This window comes from Aquila chrysaetos, chromosome 24, assembly GCF_900496995.4.
Source record: "Aquila chrysaetos chrysaetos chromosome 24, bAquChr1.4, whole genome shotgun sequence".
Lineage (NCBI taxonomy): Eukaryota > Metazoa > Chordata > Aves > Accipitriformes > Accipitridae > Aquila > Aquila chrysaetos.
The window spans coordinates 13,575,131-13,599,315 of record NC_044027.1 but is presented as its reverse complement, the minus strand read 5'-3'; the positions used below and the strand labels follow the sequence as shown (position 1 = coordinate 13,599,315).

General features: G+C 58.9%; 4 protein-coding genes across 16 annotated transcripts in view; all 4 read right to left on the bottom strand.

The window, feature by feature from the left end:
- Positions 1-663: 663 nt before the first annotated feature.
- Positions 664-6,159, bottom strand: ST6GALNAC6 (ST6 N-acetylgalactosaminide alpha-2,6-sialyltransferase 6). 9 transcript variants are annotated; one of them, XM_029999410.1, is made up of 8 exons: positions 5,020-5,133; positions 4,379-4,524; positions 3,943-4,010; positions 3,285-3,349; positions 2,961-3,140; positions 2,360-2,757; positions 2,043-2,150; positions 664-1,960 (listed from the first exon to the last, which is right to left on the bottom strand). In XM_029999410.1, the coding sequence occupies exons 4-8, from the start codon at positions 3,297-3,299 to the stop codon at positions 1,771-1,773; spliced, it is 891 nt and encodes a 296-aa protein (XP_029855270.1). In that variant the 5' UTR covers positions 3,300-3,349; positions 3,943-4,010; positions 4,379-4,524; positions 5,020-5,133; the 3' UTR covers positions 664-1,770. The 9 variants fall into 9 exon arrangements, with proteins under 9 accessions (XP_029855270.1, XP_029855272.1, XP_029855271.1 ...); XM_029999412.1 differs by having other exon boundaries at positions 4,379-4,519; positions 4,952-5,062; XM_029999411.2 differs by lacking the exon at positions 3,943-4,010 and having other exon boundaries at positions 5,020-5,085.
- A 59-nt stretch (positions 6,160-6,218) lies between these two features.
- On the bottom strand, positions 6,219-8,910 carry ST6GALNAC4 (ST6 N-acetylgalactosaminide alpha-2,6-sialyltransferase 4). Of its 2 annotated transcripts, XM_029999416.2 has the most exons (6): positions 8,823-8,910; positions 8,443-8,544; positions 7,938-8,108; positions 7,376-7,788; positions 7,134-7,241; positions 6,219-7,051 (listed from the first exon to the last, which is right to left on the bottom strand). In XM_029999416.2, the coding sequence occupies exons 2-6, from the start codon at positions 8,452-8,454 to the stop codon at positions 6,862-6,864; spliced, it is 894 nt and encodes a 297-aa protein (XP_029855276.1). In that variant the 5' UTR covers positions 8,455-8,544; positions 8,823-8,910; the 3' UTR covers positions 6,219-6,861. The 2 variants fall into 2 exon arrangements, with proteins under 2 accessions (XP_029855276.1, XP_029855277.1); XM_029999417.2 differs by lacking the exon at positions 8,443-8,544 and having other exon boundaries at positions 8,823-8,840.
- A 1,435-nt stretch (positions 8,911-10,345) lies between these two features.
- DPM2 (dolichyl-phosphate mannosyltransferase subunit 2, regulatory) lies at positions 10,346-13,597 on the bottom strand. Its single transcript, XM_029999429.2, has 4 exons — positions 13,525-13,597; positions 12,934-13,023; positions 11,652-11,754; positions 10,346-11,353 (listed from the first exon to the last, which is right to left on the bottom strand). Exons 1-4 carry the CDS (start codon positions 13,525-13,527, stop codon positions 11,295-11,297), a joined length of 255 nt encoding a protein of 84 aa, XP_029855289.1. The 5' UTR covers positions 13,528-13,597; the 3' UTR covers positions 10,346-11,294.
- Positions 13,598-15,133: 1,536 nt separating this feature from the next.
- FAM102A (family with sequence similarity 102 member A) overlaps positions 15,134-24,185 on the bottom strand; it is a 38,632-nt gene continuing 29,580 nt past the window's right edge. For all 4 annotated transcript variants that reach the window (XM_029999418.2, XM_029999419.2, XM_029999420.2 and 1 more), the window contains 5 exons: positions 23,232-23,336; positions 22,775-22,964; positions 22,466-22,587; positions 21,267-21,336; positions 15,134-20,381 (listed from right to left, as the gene is read on the bottom strand). In XM_029999418.2, coding sequence (XP_029855278.1) covers positions 20,336-20,381; positions 21,267-21,336; positions 22,466-22,587; positions 22,775-22,964; positions 23,232-23,336 — 533 coding nt within the window. In that variant the 3' untranslated portion in view covers positions 15,134-20,335. The remainder of the gene's footprint in view (positions 20,382-21,266; positions 21,337-22,465; positions 22,588-22,774; positions 22,965-23,231; positions 23,337-24,185) is intronic.

Below are 24,185 nucleotides of genomic sequence, written 5' to 3'. Positions count from 1 at the left end.
GGGGTGTCCCGGGGGCTGGGATGCCGTTAGTCCCTCCGTGGCCGAGGGGTGAGGACCGCCCCCCCCCCCCGCCCCGCGCCGTGCCTCAGTTTCCCCATCTGCGGGGGGAGCCTCCACCCTGCTGGGTTTGGGGTCCCTGAGGCATCCCCGCGGGTCTTGCCCCAGTCCCTCCGAGGGGACAGCTGTCCCCATCCCTGTCCCCATGGCCGTCCCCACGTCCCCATCGCCGTCCCCGCGTCCCCATCCCCGTCCCCATCCACCCGCAGCACCCCGGCTGGGACCCCCACCCTGCCAACCCCGGGGGGGGGGGTAAAGCCCCGGGGGTGCAGTGGCCTTACCTGCTTTTCCTCCTTCTACCGTGGCTGCAAAGACCCCGTCCCAAGGCCCCGCGACCCCAGGGCAGCTGGCTGGGGTGACACGAGTTGGGGAGGTCTCAGCTGCCACCCGCTCCAGGGCAGGCACTGGGGGGGGGGGATGGCTCGCTGCTGGGGTCAGCGGGCTGCTGGACATGGGTCCCACCTGGACACACTGGTCCCCTTCCCACATGCTCCTGAGTGCCCAGCACCAGCACCGCTGCGGGCTCGGGGCGGGGGGCAAGACCCCCTGCGATGGCATGGCCAGCACCCACTGCCCAGCCCCAAAAACCCAGCCCAGAGCCAGGGCCCAAGGCAACAGACTGCAGCAATATTTATTCCTGTACAAACCATTACAAAACGTGGGTGCCCCTTGGCTTCCTCCGGCACCGAGTCCCCCAAAGCCCCAGCCGCAATGGGGACGGGCCACAGCCAGAGGGAAACTGAGGCACTGAGCCCTGCCGGGGCTCAGCACCCAAACACGCCGTATTTAGCTATTTTCCCCAAACCCACTTCTCCGCTGCTGAGAAATTAATAACAAAATCCACCCCCCCCCCCCCCCCAGCCACAGGGTGCTGAGAAGCACTGCCAACCCCCCCGCTACGTGCCCGCTTCTAAATAGTTTATAAGCGGTTAATAAATTATGAGGACCCAGTCACAGGCTGCTGCTAGCCCCTTCGTTACCACTAACGAGCAGCCCCCGCTCGCTCCTTTGGCCGGGGAACCCAAATACAAACCCCAGGACCAGAAGCAGGGAGGAAAAAAACCAAAAGCCCCCAAAAGCCCCCCAAAATCCCATCACTCGGTTAGAAAAGGTTCTGGCAGTGTGGGTGTGGGGCACAGCAGTGCTGGGAGGGGCCGGGTGTTTTTGGGGTGCCGGGGAACCGAGGGTGGTAGTGTCACCCCCATGGGGTCCCACAAAACACCGCAGGGTTCTGCGGAGGGAAGGATGCTTGTGGACCGGGATCGGGGTGCTGGGGATGGCAGAGGGGAGCTGAGCCCCAAGAGGGGTCCCCCCACCCAGGAGGCTGGGAGAAACAGTCTCTGCAGTAGCCCCAAAAGTGATGCAACCCCAAACTGAGCTGAGGGGACCCGGCCCCCCCCACCCCACGTGCTCGCAGGGGCTGCAATGCCCCTGGACCAGGATCGGGAAAGATCTCACCCCCACGCCTCCCGCCCATGGAGGGTGGGGGACGACGACACCCCAAACCCTGCACTCACCACCTGGCCCCCCCAAAAAAGAGCTCAAACCCCAACACATCCCACGGGCGAGGAGCCACCGTGCACAACGGCGGTGGTCCCGTGGGAAGCGCTCCGATGCCTGGCTCCCACTGCTCCCCGCTCCCAGGGGGATGCAGGGGAACCCCCATCCATCCCAGCTCCAGGGGTCTGCCCGGCTCGGGGTGGGGGGCAGCCCCTAGGGCCAGGTGGGGTGGGAGAAGGTGATGTTGTAGAGTCCGGCCCAGCTGGCGAAAACCCGCTTCTCGGTGATGAAGCGATGGTGGTTGCCCTTGCGGCTCCGCTCGTTGTGGATGTAGGTCGTGCACTCGTCGGGGCCCTTCGGCTCGTAGTAGTGGTAGGGCAGGCGGCGGGGCGGGGGCCGGCGGCTGCAGGGAGGGGGGGAAGCGTGGGGGGTGAGCCCCACGGCAAGGCCAGCGGGCCGGGGTCGGGGCTCAGGGGTCTCCTTACCCGCAGTAGTTGGGTGGCACCATGCCGTAGACGTGGACAGCGTCACACAGCTCCACCGCGATCACCATGGTGAACCAGCCGGTGCTGAGCCACGAGCGTGACTTCTCCCTGGGGAGGAGAAAGGGCGGGGGGGGGGGGCCAGATGGGGGCGAGGTGACATGGGTGACAGACACCCCCCCCCCCCAGGGTCCCCAACCTCCTCAAGCACCCCCAGCCCAGTGCTGCAGCCCATCCCATGGAGCAGCCCCAAGAGCCAGCTCTGCTCTGGGGACCTGGAAAAAGGGGGGGACACGGTGCAGGAGGTGGCTCCGAGGTACCTGTCCTTCCCCGTCTCCCCCCGAAACAGGTCATCAAACTGCTTCATGCGGCCGGGGGAGACGACATAGGCCGTCATGTTGGGGAAGGAGGCGCTGACGCGCTGGATGATTTTTAGGAGGCTCTTCTGCATCTTGGCGGGCGGCCCCCAGAAGATGAAGATGGTCTCTGGGGTTTTGTTGACGAACTCCTGGGGCCGCTTGAGGACGCGGTAGAGGCTGGAGTGGGCCACCACGCGGAAGCTGGTCTTATTGCCCACGTCGACCTCGTAGCCGGTGGTGGGAGCGTCGTTCATGCGGATGGTGCACTCGGCCCCGTCGATGGCCGTGCCCAGGTGGGTGCCCAGGAGGTGGCTGGAGCTGGTGACGATGACGCACTGGTGGCAGCGGGCAGTCAGGGTCTGGGGACCACAAGTGCCACGAGCAGGTGACTTTTGGCGTCACTGCGACCCAGCGGGGAGGGATGGAGCTGGGACAGGGGACAAGGGACCAACATCCCCCGCGGAGCCGCTGTCCCACCGAAAGGGATGATTTGGCCAGACGTCGGCAGAGGGCTGGATCCTGCGCCCACCGCTGAGGCCGGACCCCGCCACCCAGCTCGTACCTTGTTCCCGCAGACGGGCAGGTACCCGCTTTTCACCCCCCACTTCTTAAGGTCGGGGGGCCGGCGGGCTCTGCCCCGCAGGCGGCTGTAGGGGAAGACCTCGCTCCCGCTGCCGGAGCTGTAGATGATCAGCAACATGATCAGGGCAAAGAGGACCCCCAGGGCGGCGGCGCGCTGGCTCTGCGGGTGGGGGGAGAGCGTCAGCCGCTGCCCCCACCCCGCGGGCGTCAGCATCCGGCCCCGCTCCCGGCAGCATCTCCGGCGGGATGCCCTGTGTCCCCAGGGAGATGCCTGCTGTCCCCTGGGCGATGCCCCGGCACTCACCGTGCTGCCACTCATGTCTTTGTGCCGGCCTCAGCGCACAGCGATCGCCGGCGTCCCGCGAGCACCTGCAAGGCACGCGGTCACCACCAGCGCCGTCTCCTTGCCACCGCGCTTTGGCTCCCGTCCCCAGACTGCCGGGACGGTGGGGCATACGGGATGAGCCGCCGGGCAGCCTGGCTTGGCTGTGCCGGAGCAGAGCACCACGGGGCAGGTGCCCAGTTGGACCCCCGGCTCCCCCTTTCAAGGGGAGGACAAACCCCCGGCACTGGTGCGGGGAAGGGAAACGCCGTGGGCAGAGGCCGGGAGGGCTCTGCGGTGCGGAGGAACCGAACCCGGCCACAGGTCGTGCCGGGGAGATCCCCGCGGCATGTTGAGCTCCCAGGAGGGATTATCCTGCCCCAGCGGGGCCAAAGCCACTCAAACCCGGAGGGTCAGGGAGGGTAAACCTGCCACTTGTGCGGTGAAATCCCATTAAAACAACCACTGTGGAGGCTCGGATCGGGGCCGGGGAGGGAACTGAGACCTGCCCAACTCAGTTCGTGCATGGGCTTAAATCCAGCCAGAGCTGGCAGGGACCTCTCCAGCCCCAGGGCCCAAGGCATGTGGGGTGCACCCTGGGTGCTCGCCCCTGGGGGAACCTGCTCTAACCTCCACTCACCTGGGCTCACAAAAATGGACTGACTCAATTTATTTTTCAAAGTCCTCATTAGTGAGTCACGGCCGCTTCTGGAGTACTCAGAGCAATTAGAAATAAAAAATAAGAAAAAAAATTGAAGCCTCTTTACTAATTGCCCTGAGGGGAGCAGGGATGGAAAATTATGCAGCAGCCTGGGTTCAACCCTCGGGGGGACCGGGGACCCCAAAGTGCTCTCAGGGCCGGTGTCAATGCCTGGGAAGGTGCCAACCCGCCCGGGGAGCCCAGGCGACGGCCTGGCGCGTTGGTGCAAAGGGGTCTCGCCGTGCACAGGCTGGGGAGCGGCACCGGGACCCCGGCGGGGAGCAGAGCCGGGACTCCTCCTGCTGCACCCCGCTTTGCTCCTTCCGTAGCGCTCAGGCCACGGGTGACCCCACAGCGGGGACCCCGCGGGCCTTACCTGGGCGGGGGGCTCTCATCTGTAGCGGGCTGGGAGCGGCGCGGGGGGGTCCGTCCTCTCCTCCTCCGCCCCGTGGGCTGCGGGGGGCTGCCAGGCCCCTCCGGCGAGCACGGCCATGGCGACTCCCCGGGGGTCACATCGCTGCTCTGCCGGGGAAGGGCTCATCCAGACCCGCTCCCCCCACCCCCCCTCCCTGCACCCCGGGGGTGCAAATGCCGCTGCACCCCCATGTGCCGGTGCTCCGCCAGCCCCGGATGCAAACCCGCCTGCATCCCGGGAAGTGAATAAACCCTCCCCCGGCCCCCCGGCGTGCAAACCTTCCTCCGCTCCTACGAGCAAATCCTCCCCCACACCGGCATGCAACCCCCCCCCCCCCCCCCGCTCCCGGGGGTGCAACACGCTGCTCCCGGGGGTGCAGCCCCGCATCCCTGGAAGCGGCAGCCCTCCCCGGCAGCCCCGCTTTGCAGGAACCGGGCAGGCCGGAGCCCGGCCGCATCCAAGCGGGAAGGAGCCGGCCCCTTCCCCGCGCACCAGCACGGTGCGCGCCTCCCCCCCGTCCACCCCCCAATCCACCGTGCACCGGAGCCGCGGGGCGGGGACCGCTCCTCCGGCCGGCCACGGAGCCGTTCCTTCCCCCGCACCGGCTAAACGGGCCCGGAGGGAAAGCACCGGGTCCACCGACCGCTCCGCAGTGCGCCGCGATGCCGCTTGCCGCCGCCGCCGCTGCTGCCCGCCCGGCCCGGGGCCGCCGCCGCGCGCGCACGGAGCCCCGGGAGCCGCGCGCCGCCCGGGGCCGGGGAGCGCCCGCGGGGGTCCTAGCGCCGCCCGCCCGGGATGGGGAGCGCCCGCGGGGGTCCTAGCGCCGTCCTCCCCGCGTCGGGCCCCGACGGGGCAGCTCACGGTTGCTCCCGCTCCTGCGGCCTGGCCCGTTCCAACCCCGAGGGCACCGGTGCGGGTAGCGGAGGTGGGGGGGGGGAAGCGGCAGCGCTGCCCGCCAGTGCCAGGAGCAGCACGTGGTGCCTGACCCGGTGCCGGGCACAGGGCCACATTGTTGGGATGCCGCGGCCTCTTCCGTGCCAGCCGGGCAGCCCAGGGCCCCTCTCTGGGGGATTTCGTGGGGCAAGGAGGGGGTTCCATCGGAGACCTACATCCCCGCTGCGGTGGCTAACGCCTGTCGAGAAGGATTTTGGCTCTGCTGTGCTAGTGCTGCCCTTCGCTGCGTGGGGTTGTGGCAGCTGGAGCACCCAACAAAGAGCTCCACGGGCGTCTTCTGTTCACACTCGCCTGTGGGAAGCTGTCCTGGCAGCAGCCCCAAGTCCCAGCCGATTCACTTCTCGCTTGACCCCAGCACTTGGCCTCAGCTGAAACGGGAGCAAACATGGATCCGTCTGCCCCTCCTGCCCGCCCCTGGCCCCCCAGACACCGCCGGGCCCACCCAAACATGTGGCATCTGTTACAGGTTCAAAGAGCCGCTATGGCGGCTCCGTGGAGCTGGGCTCAGGGCCTCGCGTGTGCCCCGTCTCTCCAGGGACACAGGAGCTGGCAGCCATCCTGCTGGCAGCGCTGAGCCCTGTGGGGCTGAGGATCACCCTGGACCCAGCACGAAATCCACGCCAGGCCAGTGCCCATCCTGCAGAGACGTAGCTGCCGGTTCCCAAATAATCTCGGCCGTTGGCATTCAGCACCCTCCTCCATGCTCAGGCTCAGCTCTACCCCCTCGTCACCTCCTCCTCTTATTTTTAGCCTGGCAGGGGAGCGGGACGCTGGCAGCCTTGCGACCAGCTGCCATCCCCTTGTCCCCACGTCCCACAGCTGCAAGGGGCACAGCACGGGGCACAACTGAGTTAAAAGCACTTTAATGGCCACATTTGCTTTGGTCTGAATCCAAGGGCACTTGTGACAAGGCAACTCGGAGCTCCCAGGGCACTCACGGCCCCTGAGCTTCCCGGCTTGGGGGCAAAGGGCAGCTGGAGCCACAGGGACCTGCCCGGGGGGCAGCAGGACAGGGGGGCCAGGACCCGGCTCCCCGCACTCCACACCCAGTGCCAGGTCTCAGGGCAGGGACCGCGGCGAAGCTTCATCCCTGGGAGAAGCACTGGCTCGTGGCCCTGGCGGGGCCGAGCTCTCCTGCCCTGTGTCACGCTGGAGCCCAGCAGCGTGAATGTTTAATCCAGCATTAAATATTTATCCCAGTAGAGCAAGTGGAAAACCTTTGTGGTCACCCTGGGTCCATCTGGGCAAGTGCTCGGAGCCGATGGGACTCCGTGGGTCCAGCTCACACACCTCATGCACTGATAGAAGAGGTCCCAGCCCACCCACCGGCTTTCAGAACTGGCCCTGCCGCTGCGGAGTTGGACGCTCCCGGCTCCGGGGCTCGGCAAAAAGCTTTCAACCGTGGCACCAGCAGAGCAGAGACTCATCGTTGCAGGATGAGAGCCGCCCCGCCGCCGGGGTCCCCGCTGCCTCGCCCCACGGCTGGTGCCCTACCCGCCTGCCCAGGAAGGGTGGGTGAAGACGATGTTCCTCCTCTTGGCCCAGCGGGAGAAGATGGCTTTCTCGGTGATGAAGCGGTGCCCGGCACGGCGGGCTCGCTCGTGCACCAGGTACATCCTGCACTCGTCCAGCCGGCCCTTCTCAAAGTAGTGGTAGGGCACACTCGAGTGGTTCTTCTCCCTAGTGGGAGGGGACGGGGTGGGTGCAGGGCTCGGGGGGACACCGGCCCACGCCGCGCCTGCCCCCGCCGCCCCCCACGCACCTGCAGTAGCTGTCGCTGACCATGCCGAAGACGCAGATCTGCTCGCACAGCTCCATGGCCAGGATCATGGTGAACCAGCCCGTGCTTAGGAAGGAGCCGGACTTCATCCTGCAAAGCACCCCGGCCGCGCTGGAGCGGGTGGCACGGTGCTGCCGTCCCAGCCGGGCTATGGGTGCCCGATGGGGAAGGACAGGTTCTACGGTGGGGGGACCCGACGGGGGCTCCTCGGGAGCCGGCGGTACCTGTTCTTCCCTGTCTCGTTCTGGAAGATGTCGTCACAATACGCCATCTTCTCCTCGGTCAGGGTGTAGATCTGCAGGCGGGGGTACGTCTCCATCACATTCAGCAGCGCCTGGTAGGTGGTGCCCACCTTCTCCCGGTTCATCTTCTTTGCCGGCCCCCAGATGATGTAGAGGGTCTCCTGGGACTGCTGGAAGAAGTAAGGCTGGTTCCTCAGCAGCAGCGGGACGCTGGTGTGTGACACCACCCGGATGGTGCTCCGCGCCCCCACATCCTCCTCGTAGCCGACGGTGGGGGCATGGTTCATGCGCAGGACGCACTCCTGCCGGTCGATGGCCCGTCCCAGGCGCGAGCCCAGCATCTGCCCCGAGCTGGAAACGACGGCGCAGCGGCGGCACAGCGGTCGCTCCAGTGGCTGCGGGGAGACGCGCCGTCAGCAGCCGGGTCCCCCTTCCCTCCCGCAGCAGCCGGACACACCGCAGCCCCATCCGCCCTTCCCTAAGGAAGGGGAAACTGAGGCACGGCTGGGTCGAGCTTCCCCAGCGCTACCCCATCCCCACGCACCTTCCCGTCGGGGACGCGGCTGTACCCCTGGAAGCTGAGGACGTCGGGTGCCACGGGGCCGCCGCGCTCCCCGGGGGCCCGGCAGCAGGGCCGCAGGCAGGCGTGGGAGCACAGCAGGACGTACAGCGTGGCGACCACCGCCACGCACACCAGCGTTACGAAGAGCCGGACCTGGAAGCGGAACCGGAGATGTTTCTCCGGGCCTGGCTGGCGTTGGGTGCCGGGAGGCTCGAGCGGCCCCCTCGGAGGAGGGTGGTCGGGCCCGGCTCTGCTGACGGCGTGGTGGCGGGGGGGGGGGGGGGGGGGGGGAACCGGGGTGAAGCGAGGAGCCGCAGCGGGGAGCGCCGGGTGCGCGGGCCTCGCTCACTTCCTGCAGGCAGCGGTGGCCCACGCGGCTCCGCGCTGCCTGCGGGGACCGGCGGCTGCCAGGCTGCGCCCCCCCCCCCCCCAGTGCCGGCGGGGTCCCCCCCCCCCCCCCGCACCCTCCGTCCCAGCGGGTACTCACCAGCGTCTTCATCCTCGGGGGGGTTGGGGCGCGGGGGGCTGGCGGGTCTCCCGGCGGGGTCCGGGGGGTGGGGGGGTCACCCAGAGGGTGGGGGCTCGCACCCTGCACGCAGAGCGGGCTCAGCGGCGGCACCGGGCGAGCGGGGTGCAGGGGACCCCCGAGGGTGGGGTGTCCCAGCGGCCCCCCCATCCCAGTAACCCCCAATGCCCAGCCCGACCCCCCCCCCCCCATGCCGTGTTGCCGGGATCCCCCCCCGAGTCTCGGACCTCCCCACGCCCCGGCCCGACCCCCGGCCCCGCGGGTGCCGCCCCCCCCCCCCCACCGCGGGCAGGGGAGGCTCCTCGGAGCGGCCCCCCCCCCCCGGTACCGGCCCCACTCACCGCGCCGGGAGCCCCCGCGGCGGTGCCGCTCCCCGGCCCCCAGGGCCGCCGCCGGGTCCCGCATCCCGGCCGGGCGGCACCGGGCTGGGGCTGGCGGGGCGGGGCGGAGCGGAGCCGAGCGGGCACTGCCGGGACCGGGACCGCCCCCGCCCGCCCCGGCTCCTCCGGGGACGCGCCCGCAACCCAGCACCGGCACCGGCCCCGGCCCCCATCCCCTGCGTCCTGCGACCAACCGGCCCGGTACCGAGCCCAGCACCCACCCTGTGTGCTCCGGTACCGACCCCGGCACCCGTTTCTCTGCTCTGCCCTCTCAGGCTTCCCTCCAGCCTGGGGGTCCCTGCAGCCACCCCCCGTGTCCCAAAGCCCCTTCCTCACGTCTAGCACCCAAACATGCCGGGCCCTGGTGAGCTTAGGCATGGTGGGAACAGCCCAGGGGCCAAAATGATCCAAAATGGCTCAGGAGCCAGGCCAGAGCAGGCAGGGAGGCCTTTCGGTACCCTGCTCCCCCCATGGTCCCCGGGGGACCACCCGTCACCCACAGCCCCTCACGCCAGGGCCAAGCTGCAGAGCACCTGTGAGAAATGTCTCCAGAGAGAGCTGCCTGCTGCCCACCTGCCCGGGTGGGGAATACTGGACTTTGCTTTCTCCCACTGTTGACAAAGAAATATGAGAAGTAACCCTGAAACCGGTCCCAATCCTGTCCTCTGCAGGCTTCGACCAGGAGGGGAGAGGAGGTGACAGGGACACCGCAGGAAGCGATGCCTGGGGGGGCACACCTGGAGTCGCTCAGAGACATGACTGAATCTTTTCCCCCTTTTGTCTCCCCCTGCCCCAGCTCAAACTCACCTTCCCGGAGCGGGCTGAGCCACGCACATCCAGCACCAGCAGGCGAGGGGCTGGGAAGGTGAGCGAGGGATTCCTCGCTGGGAGAAGGGGCGGCAGCAAGACACAGGCAAGGTTAAACAGGGGGATGGAGGACTCGGCCTCGGGGAGGGCGTAGCGACAGGCGAGTGGGGCGGGTGTGCAGCCTGGCACGGGCAGGCAGCCTCTGCAAGAGCTGGAAACAAACCTCCAGCTGGAGCCTCGTCTCTGGCCCACCCACCGGCTCCAGTCACGCAGCGGGTTAAACCGCAGCCAGGTTCAGCCCAAGACCTGCAGCACCTGGGGTGCCCCTGAACCACCAGCATCACCCCCCGGCAGGACAGGAGATGGTGGGACACGCTGCTGTCTGGTAGGGGAAGTTCACAGCACATGCAAGAAGGATCAGAGCACCCCAAATCTGCCCTCCTTTGCCAGAGCCACTCCAGGCAGGGTAAAGCAGTCCCCCAAGCACAGCAGAGCCAGCACAAGGCTGGGTATGACCAGCCAGATTCTATCTGGCGCTTCCCTGCCTGGCCCCACCGGCCAGACAGGGTTCCCGTCAGGATGTTCCCCAGCATGGCATCAGGTGCTGCCAGGGCCATGCAGCAGAAACCATTCCAGCAGGCTGTCAGCACCCCCTCGGCACAGGCAGAGGACAGGGACCGAGACCTTGTGGACCTTTATTGAGGGTGATCCTGCTCGTTGCGGGCTGGGGGAGCCGCGAGGGCACCGCACCTCGGGGCAGCGGCTGCTGCCAGCAGATGAAACCGCACGGGGAAAGGACAGAGTGCCACCACGCCTGCCTGCTCAGCCCCAGCCCGGCTGGCACACAGAGCCTTGTCCAGGGGCAGGAACCCAGCCAGCGGCTGACAGCTGTGATGGGAACTGCACCCCGAACGCTTCCTTGTGACCCAGGACATCTCCTCGCCACCCCCTCAGCTGGATGACTGCAGGAGGGGACGCAGAGGGCAGCCATGGCACTGTCCCTGCATCCTCTGCATTCCCAGCCTCGCAGGGGTCCCTCTTCAGAAAGGTAGGAGCCCACCAGCACCATGATTAGCCCTTCCAACAGGCAAATGGAGAATGCAAGCCTGCCTTTTCCAAGCCCAAAGTCTCATTTCTTTCCTCTCAAACTTGAACAAAATTAAAAAAAACCCCACAAACCATATGTAAACATTTAAAAAACCCCAGAAGGAACAAACTACTGGACACAGCAAGAGCAGAGGGGAAGGATTACCCAGAGGCCAAGCAGCAGGCAGGGCTTGACTTGCACTCTGGTAGTTACAGCTGCTGGACCCCAACAGCTCCTCTAGCCAGCACGAGCCGAAGCACAGCTGATACAGGCAGCCCCAAGCTGGGGAGCAGGTCCCTCACAGCTGGGGCTCTGGTCCCTCTCTCAATGAGCCCCAGAGGTCAGTTTTGCTTCCCTTTGGTCAGTAAGTTGTAAACTACAGAAGGCTTCATCTCTGCAGGAAGGAACGTGGGAGAGCGCAGCCAGTTCGGCACCGAGCGCTCCAGAGGCGGCGTCTGCCCGGTGCTGCAGGCAAAGTCTTTTCCTGGCTATGATGCCGCAGGGTAGGCGCCTTCTCCTCATCGTTCTCAGCTGGGCCTTCATTCTGATTTCTTCACAGGTTTCCTGCTCTTCCACATCACAACCATTATGAAAACACCTACCAAGAGAGAGAGGAGATTCAGCTGGAAAACTTCTAATTACGGGCTCTTTTAAAACACATTGTAGTGAGAAACGGAACCTCAGCAAAGTGAGGAAGAAACAATTCCACTGTCCAGAGGTTCAATCAGCCAAAGTTACACACAAACACATGCCCCGAGAGCCCATGCCAGGCTAAGCTGCAGCAGTAGCCACAGAGAGCATGTCATGAGCGTCACACGTTAGCTAACCCCCTAGCAACGCTCTTCTGTCTTCCCAATTTAGAAGCTTCTAATTAGAACAACAGAAATAACACTCACCTATAAATAGCAGCAGCAGCAGCCCGGCCACCATGGGGATGATAACCGCATACTCCCTAGGCAAGAAGTATCGGTGGATCCCGTGGTCGCTGTCGATGAAGGGCTGCAGGAGACAGAGAGGGGAGTCAGCAGGTAGGCACAACACCAGGGCAAGTCCCCGACACCTGCAGCCTCGTGGTTTCGAAAGCAGGATGGAAATATCAGGTGTGAGGAGATAGCTAAAAAAAGGCTGCCCGGACCCGCATGTGGCTTAGCCTACAGCTGCAGGGATGCGACAGTGGGCGGGCAGTGAAGGCTTCAGCGCTCAGCAGACAACGAGGGGCAGCTACACGAGGCTGGCACAGGGGTCCTGCAGCACTAGGGTCTCAGGGTGGGCACGGCTGCCGGCCCGCTTGGTGCTGAACACAGCAAATCCCCGGACTCTCTGCCCTGCAGAAGGAAGCAGATGGTAGCGGCTCTGCTTTATGGCGATCCCGCCAGGATCCATCCCTCTGCGGAAGCCAGTGGAAGGCTTTGGACACTAGAGAGCAGTGTAAGGATTCCTACACAGCAGCGAGCACACCTGCGTGCTCCTGGGACTACAGACCTGTATAAACATGTATCAGACAATGGAGTAAGCAGACACAAGAGGGGAATTAAAAAATCTGAGGTTAGAGGGGAAGCTACCAGGAGTTCAGACATCAGCCCAGGGCTCAACTAGGCCTCTTGTACCTGGAAAGCTCAGGAGGAGATATTTCTTTCCAGGAAGAAAACCACTAATGATCCCAGCTGATGTGTCCCTAGAAGTGGGTGAACTATCAGACTCACAATCACTTTTCCAGAGCTCTGCATTCCCTAAACTCTTCTCCTCCCTAGCAGGTTCCAGATTTGGTAAGTCAACTCTTTTTACGTTTCCCTCTGTGATCTCCCACCAGAAGCAGGAATCTGGGGGACTGCAAACGTGAACACCAATGACAACACCTCCAGAAGGACCAGGCTTCAGCCCTCGCTGACAGCTCGAGTGAGCCTCGGATCTTACACCGGCTGGGTCAGCCTGTCTGAGAGCAGCAGGGCGGGCGGCACGATCAAAGCTTGGTCTCGCCCAGGCAAGGCTGGGCACACCCAGAAGGGGCAAGGGCTGTGCCAGCAAACAGAGGAAGCTCTGCCCTGAAATTTTTAACCACAAAGCTGGCCAGGCAGAGTCCTTCAGGCACACGGACACATCATCAGCACCTAAACAAAGCCTACGCAAACACCTGAGCGTGAAGTGACTGGGATTGTAATGGCCAGAGGAGACCCATACCAGTACGATGATCCAGAGGGTGTAGTAAACAAAGAGGACGAGGCTGAAAGCAACCAAGCCGAATCCAACCACCTGGTCTGTTGCTGTGGCCTGCAAATGGAGAGAGAGTCAGTGCCCACACTGACTGCTGCACGCTGCAGCATCTGCGCAGGAACGGTTAACGGGCACCTGCTGTTTGCTCGGCCCCGGGTTACGAGAACGCACCGCGGCGGGACCGAAACACGGACGGGGGCGGGGGCGGTAGCCCCTGCGGCAGAAATAACGCCCCGTGAGGGCCGCAGGGAGAACGGCCGGGCCCTCCTGCTGGGAGCGCTCCCGGAGCTCCCTCCCGGCCGCGCCGGTTCACACCCCGCAGGTCTGGCCCAGTCCTCCCAAGTACCGGCCCCGGCAAGGCCCCAGGAGGCGGCCGGGGCCCAGCCTGCCCCGCCAGGGGCGGGTAGTCAGGAGGCCCCACGCTGGCTCCCGGCCGCGATTTCAGCCCGAGCCCCGCCACGTTAACGGTCCGAGCAGGGCCACGCCGCGGAGCCGCCGCCGCCTCCGGAGGAGCCCCGGGCCCGTCCCGGCGCCGTCGACGCACCCGACTCCACTCACCATGGCGACCGGCAGCCCCGGCCTCCCTCCCCGCCAGCACCGTCCTTCCGGGAGCGACCACCAGTCAGAGTGCCGAGCGCCAGCCACGCCCTCCCCGCCGCCGGAGGTGACCAATCAGCGCGGCAGGCTTGGGGCCCCGCGGCGTTGTGGGAAGCGTGGGGGGGGGGGGGGGCGCTGCTCTCCCGGAGCATGACGGGAGATGTAGTCCCGGGGCGGGAGCTGCGGCCCGGCCCGCAGCGCCGGGGCTCGGCCTTCGCGGCGGGGAGAGCCGGGGGGGGGACCGGACGGGTGCGGGGGCTGTGCTGGGCTTCACCGAACCCCGCCGGGGAAGGGAGAGGGCGGCCGCTGCGGCCCCCCGGCCCCGCGTTAGCTCCCGCTGGGGTCCGTGGGAGGGGCCCTGAGCGGGGGAGGGTGAGGCGGGTTGTGAAAGAAATGAAATTCCCAGAAACTCCACTTCGCGTCAGCAGCGTTTAGAGATTTGTCCAGGGTTTGGCGCCGTGTTGGGGAGCCCTTCACTCCCTGGGCCCTGGCACGGAGGGTAAACGCCTGACAGGCGGCTGGCCTGGCCAAGGGACCCAGGCCGGCAGCCCTCCCTGCTTTCAGTATCTCACCCCTCAGACTAAAATCTCTTTTTTTTTTTTTTTTTTTTTTTACAGCTTGAAGCGGCTGCAGTGCCGTCACCTGGTGATGGGAGAGGACGGTCTCCCCTTCCGCAGCAGGGTGCTCTGGTTTCATCAGCCACCTGCTGTCTGTGAGTTCTGATGGAAGCGACTCATCTTGAAACCAAGCAGCTCAAAACCGGCTCCAACACCCGAGATCCTTGTGTCCTGCGCCCCAGCCATTTCTCCACGCACGCACATGCTGCAGCTGGAGGAAAGGAAAAAAGCGAGACTGAACAGCCGAGGGACACAAGGGATCGTCAGAGGAAGGGAGGCAGCCAAGGGAAAGGGGAAGACCCTGCATGGGACTCAAAGGTGTAGCTGATCAGCATGCGTGGCTGAAGTTTTGGGAGGGTGGGGAAGGCAAAGCTGCTTCCTCCCCGGGGGCCCTGGTCCCCTCCAGCCTTTGCATGCATCAGCAGCAAGTATCCGGGCACCAAATTTGGCTCAAACCTCCTTTAATGGTATTGCCAGCCTGGGGTGGAAGAGGAGGGACTGCCCCGGCACAAGCCTCGAGGGCCCGCAGGCTTTTCCCGGAGCCCGCGGGGCTGTGGCACCTTCCCCCAGGCCAGGCTGGCAAGGGACTGCCCAGCCCTGTTCTGCAGCAGGGGCAGGAGGGGGCTGTTCACGCACAGCCTGGGCTGGGACACGGTGTTCGGGAACACGAGACAGTGCCAGCGACTCCCGCCAGTTCACCTTCCGCCTGGATGGCAGGCTGTCACATCCACTGGACTGGTGCTGGGCTGCCAGCTCCCCTCTCCGGCCCTGCTCCCGCCTGCAGGGAAGGGCTGGCAGGGATCTCCACTCCCAGCCACCAAGGAAATCCTAGAACGCAAAGCCAAATCCTATTCCAGGGCCCTGCATGCCAGCAGGCCCTGTCTCACCCTTCTGCTTCCTTAGCAGATACTTAAATACATTTAAAACAAGAAACAAAGCAAGAAGAATCGGTGTGAAGTACCAAAAACCTTTATTTTTCCCCCAAACCATAACAACATTTGACATTATATTGATTTCCTCATATATTTGTTATTTCTCTACGTTAGGAACCAGATACAGAAAATACAAACACGATCTGTTGAATCAAAGACGGCACAGCATTCCGTTAGAAAAAGAAACAAAAAACTAGAGGAGCAAGATAAAAATGGTGAAAAATAGTCATTCCCTCCAGCCCAAACTTTCCAAGAATCATCATCAAAATAGAGCAGTGGAAGTAGCTTCTCTTTCTAAACGCACCTCTGCTTTAAGAAAAAAGTTAGATTTATCTTTAGATTTCAAAGTAAAAAAATGTTAAACTATCTTTCAAGCAATTTTGGAAGTTTGCATAGACCCATTCCCTTTCCAAAAATATCAGCGATCTCTCTATAGAATCTGATATAAATCAAGTGCGCGCCTCATCTGAAGATCACCAAGCTCAATTAACTTTCAAGAAAATAAAACATGATCTCCCCTTCCCTCCCCTCCCCCCACAAAAATACGGGCTCTACCGTTATTCCTTGTGTTTGAGGCAAGTTACGAGGCTCAGCCACACCTCTTGCTCACAGCTTCATCCAAATTCCTTTTTTATTTCCCAGGTTTCCACGTCTGCTCCCTCCCGATGGGGCAGGGGTGATGCAACGCGGAGCTGTGGAGGGCATCAGGCTCGGATGGTGCGGGTGGGCTGACGGACGACGCAGCTCTTGGGAGGGAAGTGGGGAGGGGGGGGGGAATTTTGCGCTCATCACCCCCCCCCCCAGCGAGGAAGTGGCTTTTCAAGGACAAACACCTGCGACCAGGCAGCGTTTGCAGGAACTTGCCCCTGGGGACCAGCCTTGTCCACAGGGCTCAGTCACCAGAGCAAGAACGTGTTCAGCTAGAGACTAGGTGGGGTGGCAAGGGATGGGGCAGGAGGGGCGGAGGGTGAATTTGCAGCTCCCGGGTAAGGCAGCGAGGAGGGGAGCGGGGGGGCCCTCTCCAGGAGGGGTGTTTAGCCTAGGTGCTCTAGCGTACCTGGAGTGAGGTTTTCCCAGAGGTTCACAACAGCATGTGCAGAGTCCAGCTGCACAGCCACCAGTTTAAAAAGAAACAGCAACGACAAAATAAATAAAAAGTCAACCCCTCCTACTAAGATGAGAATGAAATACATATTCTTCAGGTCTCGGCCTGGTTCGGAATCGTCTAAAAACTGAAGCAAACATTTAAAAGGGCTTATTAACTTTCTGCAGGGGCCAAAGTGATGTGGCAATGAGGCGGGGAGGAGAGATCACACGCCTGCTGCCCATCACACCGAGGGTCAGGACAGCACAAAGGCCTCCATTTAAAGTGCCGACCATACAAAAGAAGAAGATGGAGGAGCAACATCCTTCTCCCCCTTTTTCCATCGCTATTTCCAATTGAAACCCATTTCCTTCACCAAGTCACAACTAAGCCTATTCTTTTGGACATTCACTCAGTTTACACTGGTTTTAAAAAAAAAGTTAGTAAAAAAGTTACACTGAATTTTTCAACTCTTTGCAACGGGCTTCCACCAACTAAAGGTCCAGAAACTGGGAGAGCAGAGCCCACATGTTTCACCTGGCCCCCGAGACTGGAGCAGAGAGCCAGCTCTGCTCTCCAGGGTCAGCCAGACATGAGCAGCCCTGCTCACCCGCATCAGAGAGCCAGGGGATGCAGAGTCTTGCCAATAAGGTCCTTTTACTTGTTTAAGCCACCTCTGAATCCCCTGAGAAGGGGAACAACATAGGGAAGAACATCCCCCCCTCAGCCCCCCAGGAATAAAATATCAATGACACAATAATGCAGTCAAAAAAACACCAGCCCGCTGGGTTTATAAAAAAAAAAAAAATTCTATAAACTTCACAACAAACCCCCCCCCAAAAAACCAAAGGAAACTAGCCAGCGGTTTGGGTCTGGAAACCGATTCACTTAAATGTTCAAAGTCCAACAAGGAACAGACGGCAGCGATGCCACAAGGAAAAAAGTGCTCGTGAGATGCAGCTTCCCGAGAGACGGCAGCAAGTCTGCGGGACAAGCGACCCCACTTCCATCACCATCGCCTTGTACGCCCACCACCGGTCAGGGACCACTGGGCATCGCTCGTGATGGATGGTGCAGTGTGAGCTCTGCGTGGGATCTAGAAATAGGAACAGACTGCTCCTTTCTCCCTCTGGGTCTGCTCTGGGTGCTCCAGCCCTGGCGGTGCTGCACCAGGCTGAATGACTAGGGCTGCTTTCTTATTCAAAATGAGGGGTAGGAGAGCTAAAAAGCTACATAAAGACCAGAATCTGTGGAGTCAGTAATAACGTGGAGAGAAGGAAGAGATACCCTATGAGACACAGTTATCAAAAACACAAGCAGTGATGTGCCAAGCTGCTGGAAGAGAAGCCAGAAACATGCCCAGGTTGGCCACAGCTATGTGATGGAGCAGGTTACGCCTCTGCCAGCCTGGGAACATGAGACCAGCTTTCTAAAAAGCTCAACTGCTTCTCCTCTTGCTTCGCAGGGAAGAGATTCCTCCCTCTGTCCCACTGCAGATTTCGTGACATGCCGAGCTGCCAGTGCCTTGGAGCAGCCGACTCTTGCCAATGGGAGCCCAGAAGGAAGCCCTGGGTTCCCAACTGCTCTCAGTGACTGCCATTGTTTTTCATGGGAACAGAAGCAAAGCAACAGAAGTGAGCTGGGTTTTGGCCTCTTTCCTGGCTTATGTTTGCTCCTTTCAAGTCCTAGTTGGACCTGATTTCCTGAGGGGCTTCGCTGGCCCCTGAAGAGCAGCCTGACCCTCAGCTCCGCACAGCCATCTGCAGATGGGGCACGAACATCCATTGCTGTCTGAGCCTGCTTCTGCCCTCACCCTGACCTGAGCAGAGGGTCAGGCCAGGCCTGGCTTTTTGGCAGAGTCCCAGGGAGAGAGAAAGGCAAGCAATTCTCCCCTTCCTGCAGACACACAGCATCCCAGGAACAGGACAGGATGCTCACCAGCCTACTAGCGAGTGCCAAACTTACCCAGACTGAATGAAGAAGAGATCACCATTAAAAATCACCAGCAAGTGTGAAAGAGCTTTTGTTCTAGACAGACTCAAAAGATCCAATACTTTTTCCCTACATTAAACCAAACCAAGGTGTTGTCTGTACCCCCTTCTTACCCTAATCCAAATTTAATTCCCTTTGAAGGGAAAGGGTGAAAAAGATCCATATCCTATACATGGTCTGTCCAAATACAGAAAGAAACCTCTTGACTTTAAGAGAGAAACTGTCAAAACAGAGTAAACAGCTGTATAGCTTTGCCACACTGCCTAGCACCTTCCCCATACAGCCATCCTTAGCTAGCAGGGAAAAAAGAAAAAAGAAAAAAACATAAATCAAGGCCCTTTCATTCCTTGTTTCTCCTTCTGCCAAATTCCCTTTTCCTGTAGCTCATCTGCATGCATTCTGGCCACAGAGACCACAATAAATCCTTTTTTTCCCCCCCCTCCTTAAAAAAAAGGCTTTACAATAACTAAGAATTTGGACAACAACGTGATCAGTTACAAGTCTTTCCTTGCGTGAATGGGACAAGTGTGTGCCTGTGCATGTGCACGCACACGTGTGTCAGAGGAGGGCACGTTCCCAGCCATGCCCAGGAGTGTGCCATTGCTCCGAGTGCTACTACAGTACACCGGCGAAAGAGGAAAGGGCACTACACAGAAATAGCTTATTGGCTGAGAGTCTCTGTACAGGAAGGGCTGCAAGCACAGCCTGCTGATGGCCCACGGCTGGAGTCTGCATAGATCCTCGTTTGCAATTCAGCTGCCAGGAGAATCTATAAGTGGGAGCTGAAAGGGACCGACATCTCTGCCACACACTGCAAGGAAAAGAGGCAGCTAAAGTGTCAAACAACTGCAGAAACCAAACCCAAAGAAGAGCAATTGAAAGATCAACCAGAAAACAGTTTGAAGCCTTGTCAGAAGAGTTCACTCACCACAGAGCAGGTAAAAATGGCTGCTGTGGCTAATGCAGCAGAAAACACCCATTCTACCTTTGAAGGCAGAGACAGTGGCTTCTCCCCAGCCCCAAAAGGAACCAGCTCAGGCATAGATCCCTGCTGACAGGGCAAGAAAGGCCAACCAACACCAATTCCCTTACTGGCCCAGGCCAAGAGAGGCAATTGTTAATCACCACCACAACAGAGAGACCACTGCAGTCAACTGCATCCTGCTCTGGCCCAGGGGAGGGTGATCAGATAACCAGATTCTTTTCACAGTCCAAGAAGGGCAGTTCCCTTCCTGAGCCAAAAAAAAAAAAAAAAAAAAAAAAAAAAAAAAAAAGAGGCTTTGTATTCCAAGCTCCAACAGTGACTATTTGCTGAATCAGTCCAGCGAACAGGGATTATGCTCCTGGAACAGCAAGTAGAAGCCTCCTCCAGGTAAAATCTGGAACCTCTAAAGTGCTCCTGCTAATGCTGATAGATGAACACTGCCCTTCCATGCCCAGCAGTAGAAGGGCGTAATGCAGTTAGTGGTATAACAAGCACTAGCATTTAACCGTTTATCAACTCCCATCTGGATTGCGGTAGTTTTCTGAAATGCACTTTTGGGAGATATTTCCTATGAGAAGAGGATGTTTGGGGATTTGAGGGTAGGAAGGTGAAGTGCACACCATAGCATACCTTGTTCAGTAAAACCGTTGCCTTGGAAGGTGATGTTCCCTTGCAGAGTCAATGGAATAAAGCATCCTGCAAGTGGCCATTTCACCATGTCACCAACAAGCAGCTCTTGGTTTGGTTAGAATGGTTTCCCCCTCCCCCAGTGGTTTGAAGAGTTCACAGTGGTATAACCCAATGTTCTGGGGAGACAGAAGCTGAGAAGTCCCCTGTTGCAAGTGAATGGGTGGAGTGAGGGATGCAGATGAGCAACATCCTCTAGGACTAAGGATAAACCCAACAGACACCTTGCATCTGATCAGAAACAGGGGGAAGGCAGGCACTGGAAGAACTGGGAAGCAGAGAAGGGTAACGCCAACACAGGGAAAGTGCATGATCTGGAGTGGTCTCGGAGTAGTTCTGCAGTGCAAACGTATGGGGAGGGGCGCGGAGAAATCCCTTCTGGAATGCTGCATGAAGAGAGGTAAAGGTTGGCATCCATGTGGCAGCGGACTGGGTAGGGGGCCTGTTTCCAGCAGCTCTACCCTGTTCTTCACATTTAGTGGGTTTCAATCACCACTGGCTCATAAACTCCAGATGAGACCCTGGAGTGGCAGAGGGGAAGAAGACAAGAAAGCCAGGTTATTTTCCCCAGCCACTTAGAGCAAGCAAGTTCTTACTCAGAGCTCTCCACTCACAAACATCACCCTCTAACCCTGCACAAAATACTGAAAATAACGAGTCAGTCTGGCAAGAAGTCAACCCTCATAACACAAAACAGACAGCTACGTGGCAAGCTAACACTAAAGCATTTGAAAGAGCTGGGCGTAACACATGAATCCTTCTAAAGGACAGAGGAAAGGGGGGGAGCATCCTGCGCAAAGAGCCAGTGTTCCTGGCTTTGCTGTGCTCCCAATTTTGTCACCAACTTGACACATCTTTGCATTGCCATTATTGCTTTTTTTTTTTAACCTCAAAAGGTGCTGTAAAGGCTCAAACGCAACTAGCCAAGACACTGTGCTAAGAGCTATTGTGGCAAGAAAAAGTTTTATTTGTTCAGAAGTCTTTCATGAGAGAACAAGCCCTCTACGACGATAGAGGAGGCAGGGAAAAGGGACAATAAACTAGGCTGCTGCAGTTTTGCTGCAGGCCAGCAGGAGGCAAAGCTCCCTGCCTTCACTCGGGCACAGGAGCAAACAGGAACCAACCTCTACCATTTTGTCCTTTTACTCCTTACTTCTGTTCTTGGATCTTACTACTAGGATCACATTATCCCCCTGAGCTCCTGCTGAGAACTGCATTCATACTCCAGTGCAGCTGTAGCCTGTCACCAAAGGGATCCCAGGGGTGTTAATGTGGGAATAAAGCCACCATGTAGCACATGATGTTTAGAAATCTCTCCTGCAGCAAAAGGTGAAAGCTTCCTGGGTACAAAGACCTCACTAATCTCTCTGGAGCCCCTCTGTCTGCCAGCCTTTCAGGAAGCCTACCTGTTTCCCAGCTGAATACCACTCAATGTAGTTGTTCCATCTCTGCTCACAAACAACCTCAGGTTACTGTCTGCAGATAGAAAAGGAAGTAAGACATCAAAATCCAGAACTACCAACAGCTGCCAGGTGCTCCCCTCCCAGACACATTCCACAATGGTCAGCACAGGAACAAGTGTGTTTCTGTGAATGGATGTGGGCACTTTCTGCTGTTCCCACAGTAAGAGTCCCTGGGAACTCCTCTTCTTGCTCTGAAAGGGAGCCTCATGTACAAATCAATGACAGCATTAAGCTTTGGAAGAGTTAATGCAGAGAAATTAATTCAGTGATACTTCTCCAGCTTCTTCTTTTAAGGCAATTCCATTGATGCAAGTTCTTGGTCAGCTTAAACACATCTGAACAGATGAGATGTGAAGCCTCATGCTGCTTTTGTAGGCTCACTGGAGGAGAAACTCTGCCTGTTCTACTGGTGAGAGGTGACTACATTCAGTCTAGTTTTAACCCATGCTGAGTGAGGTGTAAATCCCCACATGATAAGAGTGTTGCCATGTGCGATGATTTAAGGTGACTTAACGGTAAACTATAGAAGCATGAATAAGAAGCTAGGCTCAAGTTTAAAACTTATCAGAAAACCTCAACTAGATGAAAAAGATTGATTTCTAGGCTAAACCGGAAAATTAAAACAAATGCAGCAATATTATTAGTTTTCTCTTAACAGGTGCTGTGACTGCAATAGAGAAAACCCCTTCTTAGGCTCTCAGACAGACCTGATCACCAGCACACTGTGACCCATCTTTCTTCAGAGATGTGCTGTTTCCCCTCCAGTTGTGCTCTCCTACTTTAATAAATACTCTTGGGCAGACCCTGGACAAAGGCCACCAGAGCAGTACAGACAACTGATATAACTGGTTTCCACTGCACTGAATAATCAGTATTTTTCCCCTCTCATCCTGTATGTTTGAGCTACCGTTCAACCTCTGCTGTAGCGTGTAGAACAGCAGCAAGCGCTATTTGCTAATGGATGCACAGCTCTCAAATCCACATGGTTTGTTTATCTACCATAGAAACACCCAGCAAGCACCGAAAGTAAATTGTTGTCAAAAGGGGAAGGGAGTCCATGGCAGATCAGATTTGACTGTAAAAGCTTGGCAGCCTTGCTAAAGGAACAGCCAAGATGTCCCCTTTGAGACTCCTCCTCTCACCTTCAGTATTGCTGACATCTGTGAAGTCCTGACTCTGCATTATTTTCTCCACTATATCATCAGCATCGATCCTGGTGTCATCCACTCGGGTTGGGTGACTCTCCACTGAATCCTTTTTTCTCCTGGGGAGAAAAAACAAAGGGAAAACTTACTTAGCTTTTCAAGACAAGACTTTCATTTACTGCCCTGCTTCTCTTGGCAGTAGCTTCCTTCTCCGCAGCTACAATCCAATCTACCACTGCATGAAGACAAAGGAGTAGATTCTGTCTCACCTTCCCATAGGAGGGGCTTTGCTCCACAGTCACTTACCGGGAGGGTCTATCCAGCAGAAGGGCTGGTCGGGGGGGGCGAGGTGGCTTCTCTAGTTTGTGGTCCCGCTCTCCCTCAGGACACTCCACCGTCATACTCAGCCCTCCGGACGCACTGCTGCTGGTGGAGGTATTTCGGCGATGGGTCAAGTCAGACATACTAGAAGAACGGGAGTGCTCCGTGCTGTAGCCTGCAAACACAGAGTGATTACAAACCAGATCTTCTCCCCTTCCTGGCAGCACAGTTAACAGGCAGGGCAGCTTTAGGCCAGCATTTCTGTTCCCATATACAGAGGTTTAGACATACATCTATAAGCTCATCTGCAGAGACTAAACAGGACGCTGATATTACAGAGCAGGGCAAGAGAGATGGCTGCAAATCACTCTCACAAGAGCTTGCTGAAGGAAAGAAAATGGATGGGGCCAGTGCTGGCAGAGCTGTGTGGATCAATGGTTACCAGAGATCTTGGACTGCTGGCTGGCGTAGCTGGAGTTCCGCGAGTGCCCTGAGTGGAAGACTTCCTCTGGGCTGGACAGGTTCTGATCCGGTTCTTCTGGGACACCTGCCAAGGAACAACAGGGCACTCCACTTAGACCATAACCAAGCCAGCACATTGCCCACTGATCACCCTGGACTGGAGGCTGATCTTGGGACACTAGATCATGGAAAGGGCAAGTCTGTTGGCAGAGCCCTGCTGTGCAGGCTAGCACAGAGCTTAGAAGCAGCTGGGCAGTAGGGAAGACAACAATGAGCTTCTCTGTCAAGTTTATCACTAATTCTACCATCCAGCGCCTGAATTTACAAGCGTCTCTGGGGGCTTGAAGGATCTGGTAGTGTCCAAAGCTATCCATAGTTAAAAGCATTAAGGTAAGACCAAGAAAGCATCAGATGGCCACTGGCAGTAAAGTATTACAACCTCCATTTGGGTGCTTCTCCTGTTACTACCTCTTCCCTTCTGTTACTTGTGAAAGAGCCCATGCCATTTAAATCACATCTGAATTTGATACAGAAACCTCAGCATAACCTCTGCTCCTTTGCTATTGCCCCGCTTGTCTCTCTTGCAGGAAGCTTATCCAGAAGTGTAAGTGTAATGTGTTAGCCAGCTTTTTAAGAAGAGCACTTGCACAGTGTTCTAAGTCACTGAGGTGATGAGACTAGAGTGCTATTTTGGTGCAGTGTATCTGCCTGCACATTTGAAATGTGCTGGGAAGGAAAAAAAGCTATGGGAAAATGCAGTGCCCTTGAAAACGGGCTCATACAGAAGCCAAAGAATTCTGCATCAGCAGTTGGAACAAGGCCATTAGACCTCAAATCAACCTCTAAAACCTTCAGAGGAACTTTTCTAGAAGGTAAGTCTGAGCAACGGAATAGCTGACTGGAGAACAGTGTTGTCATTGAACACAATGGAAAG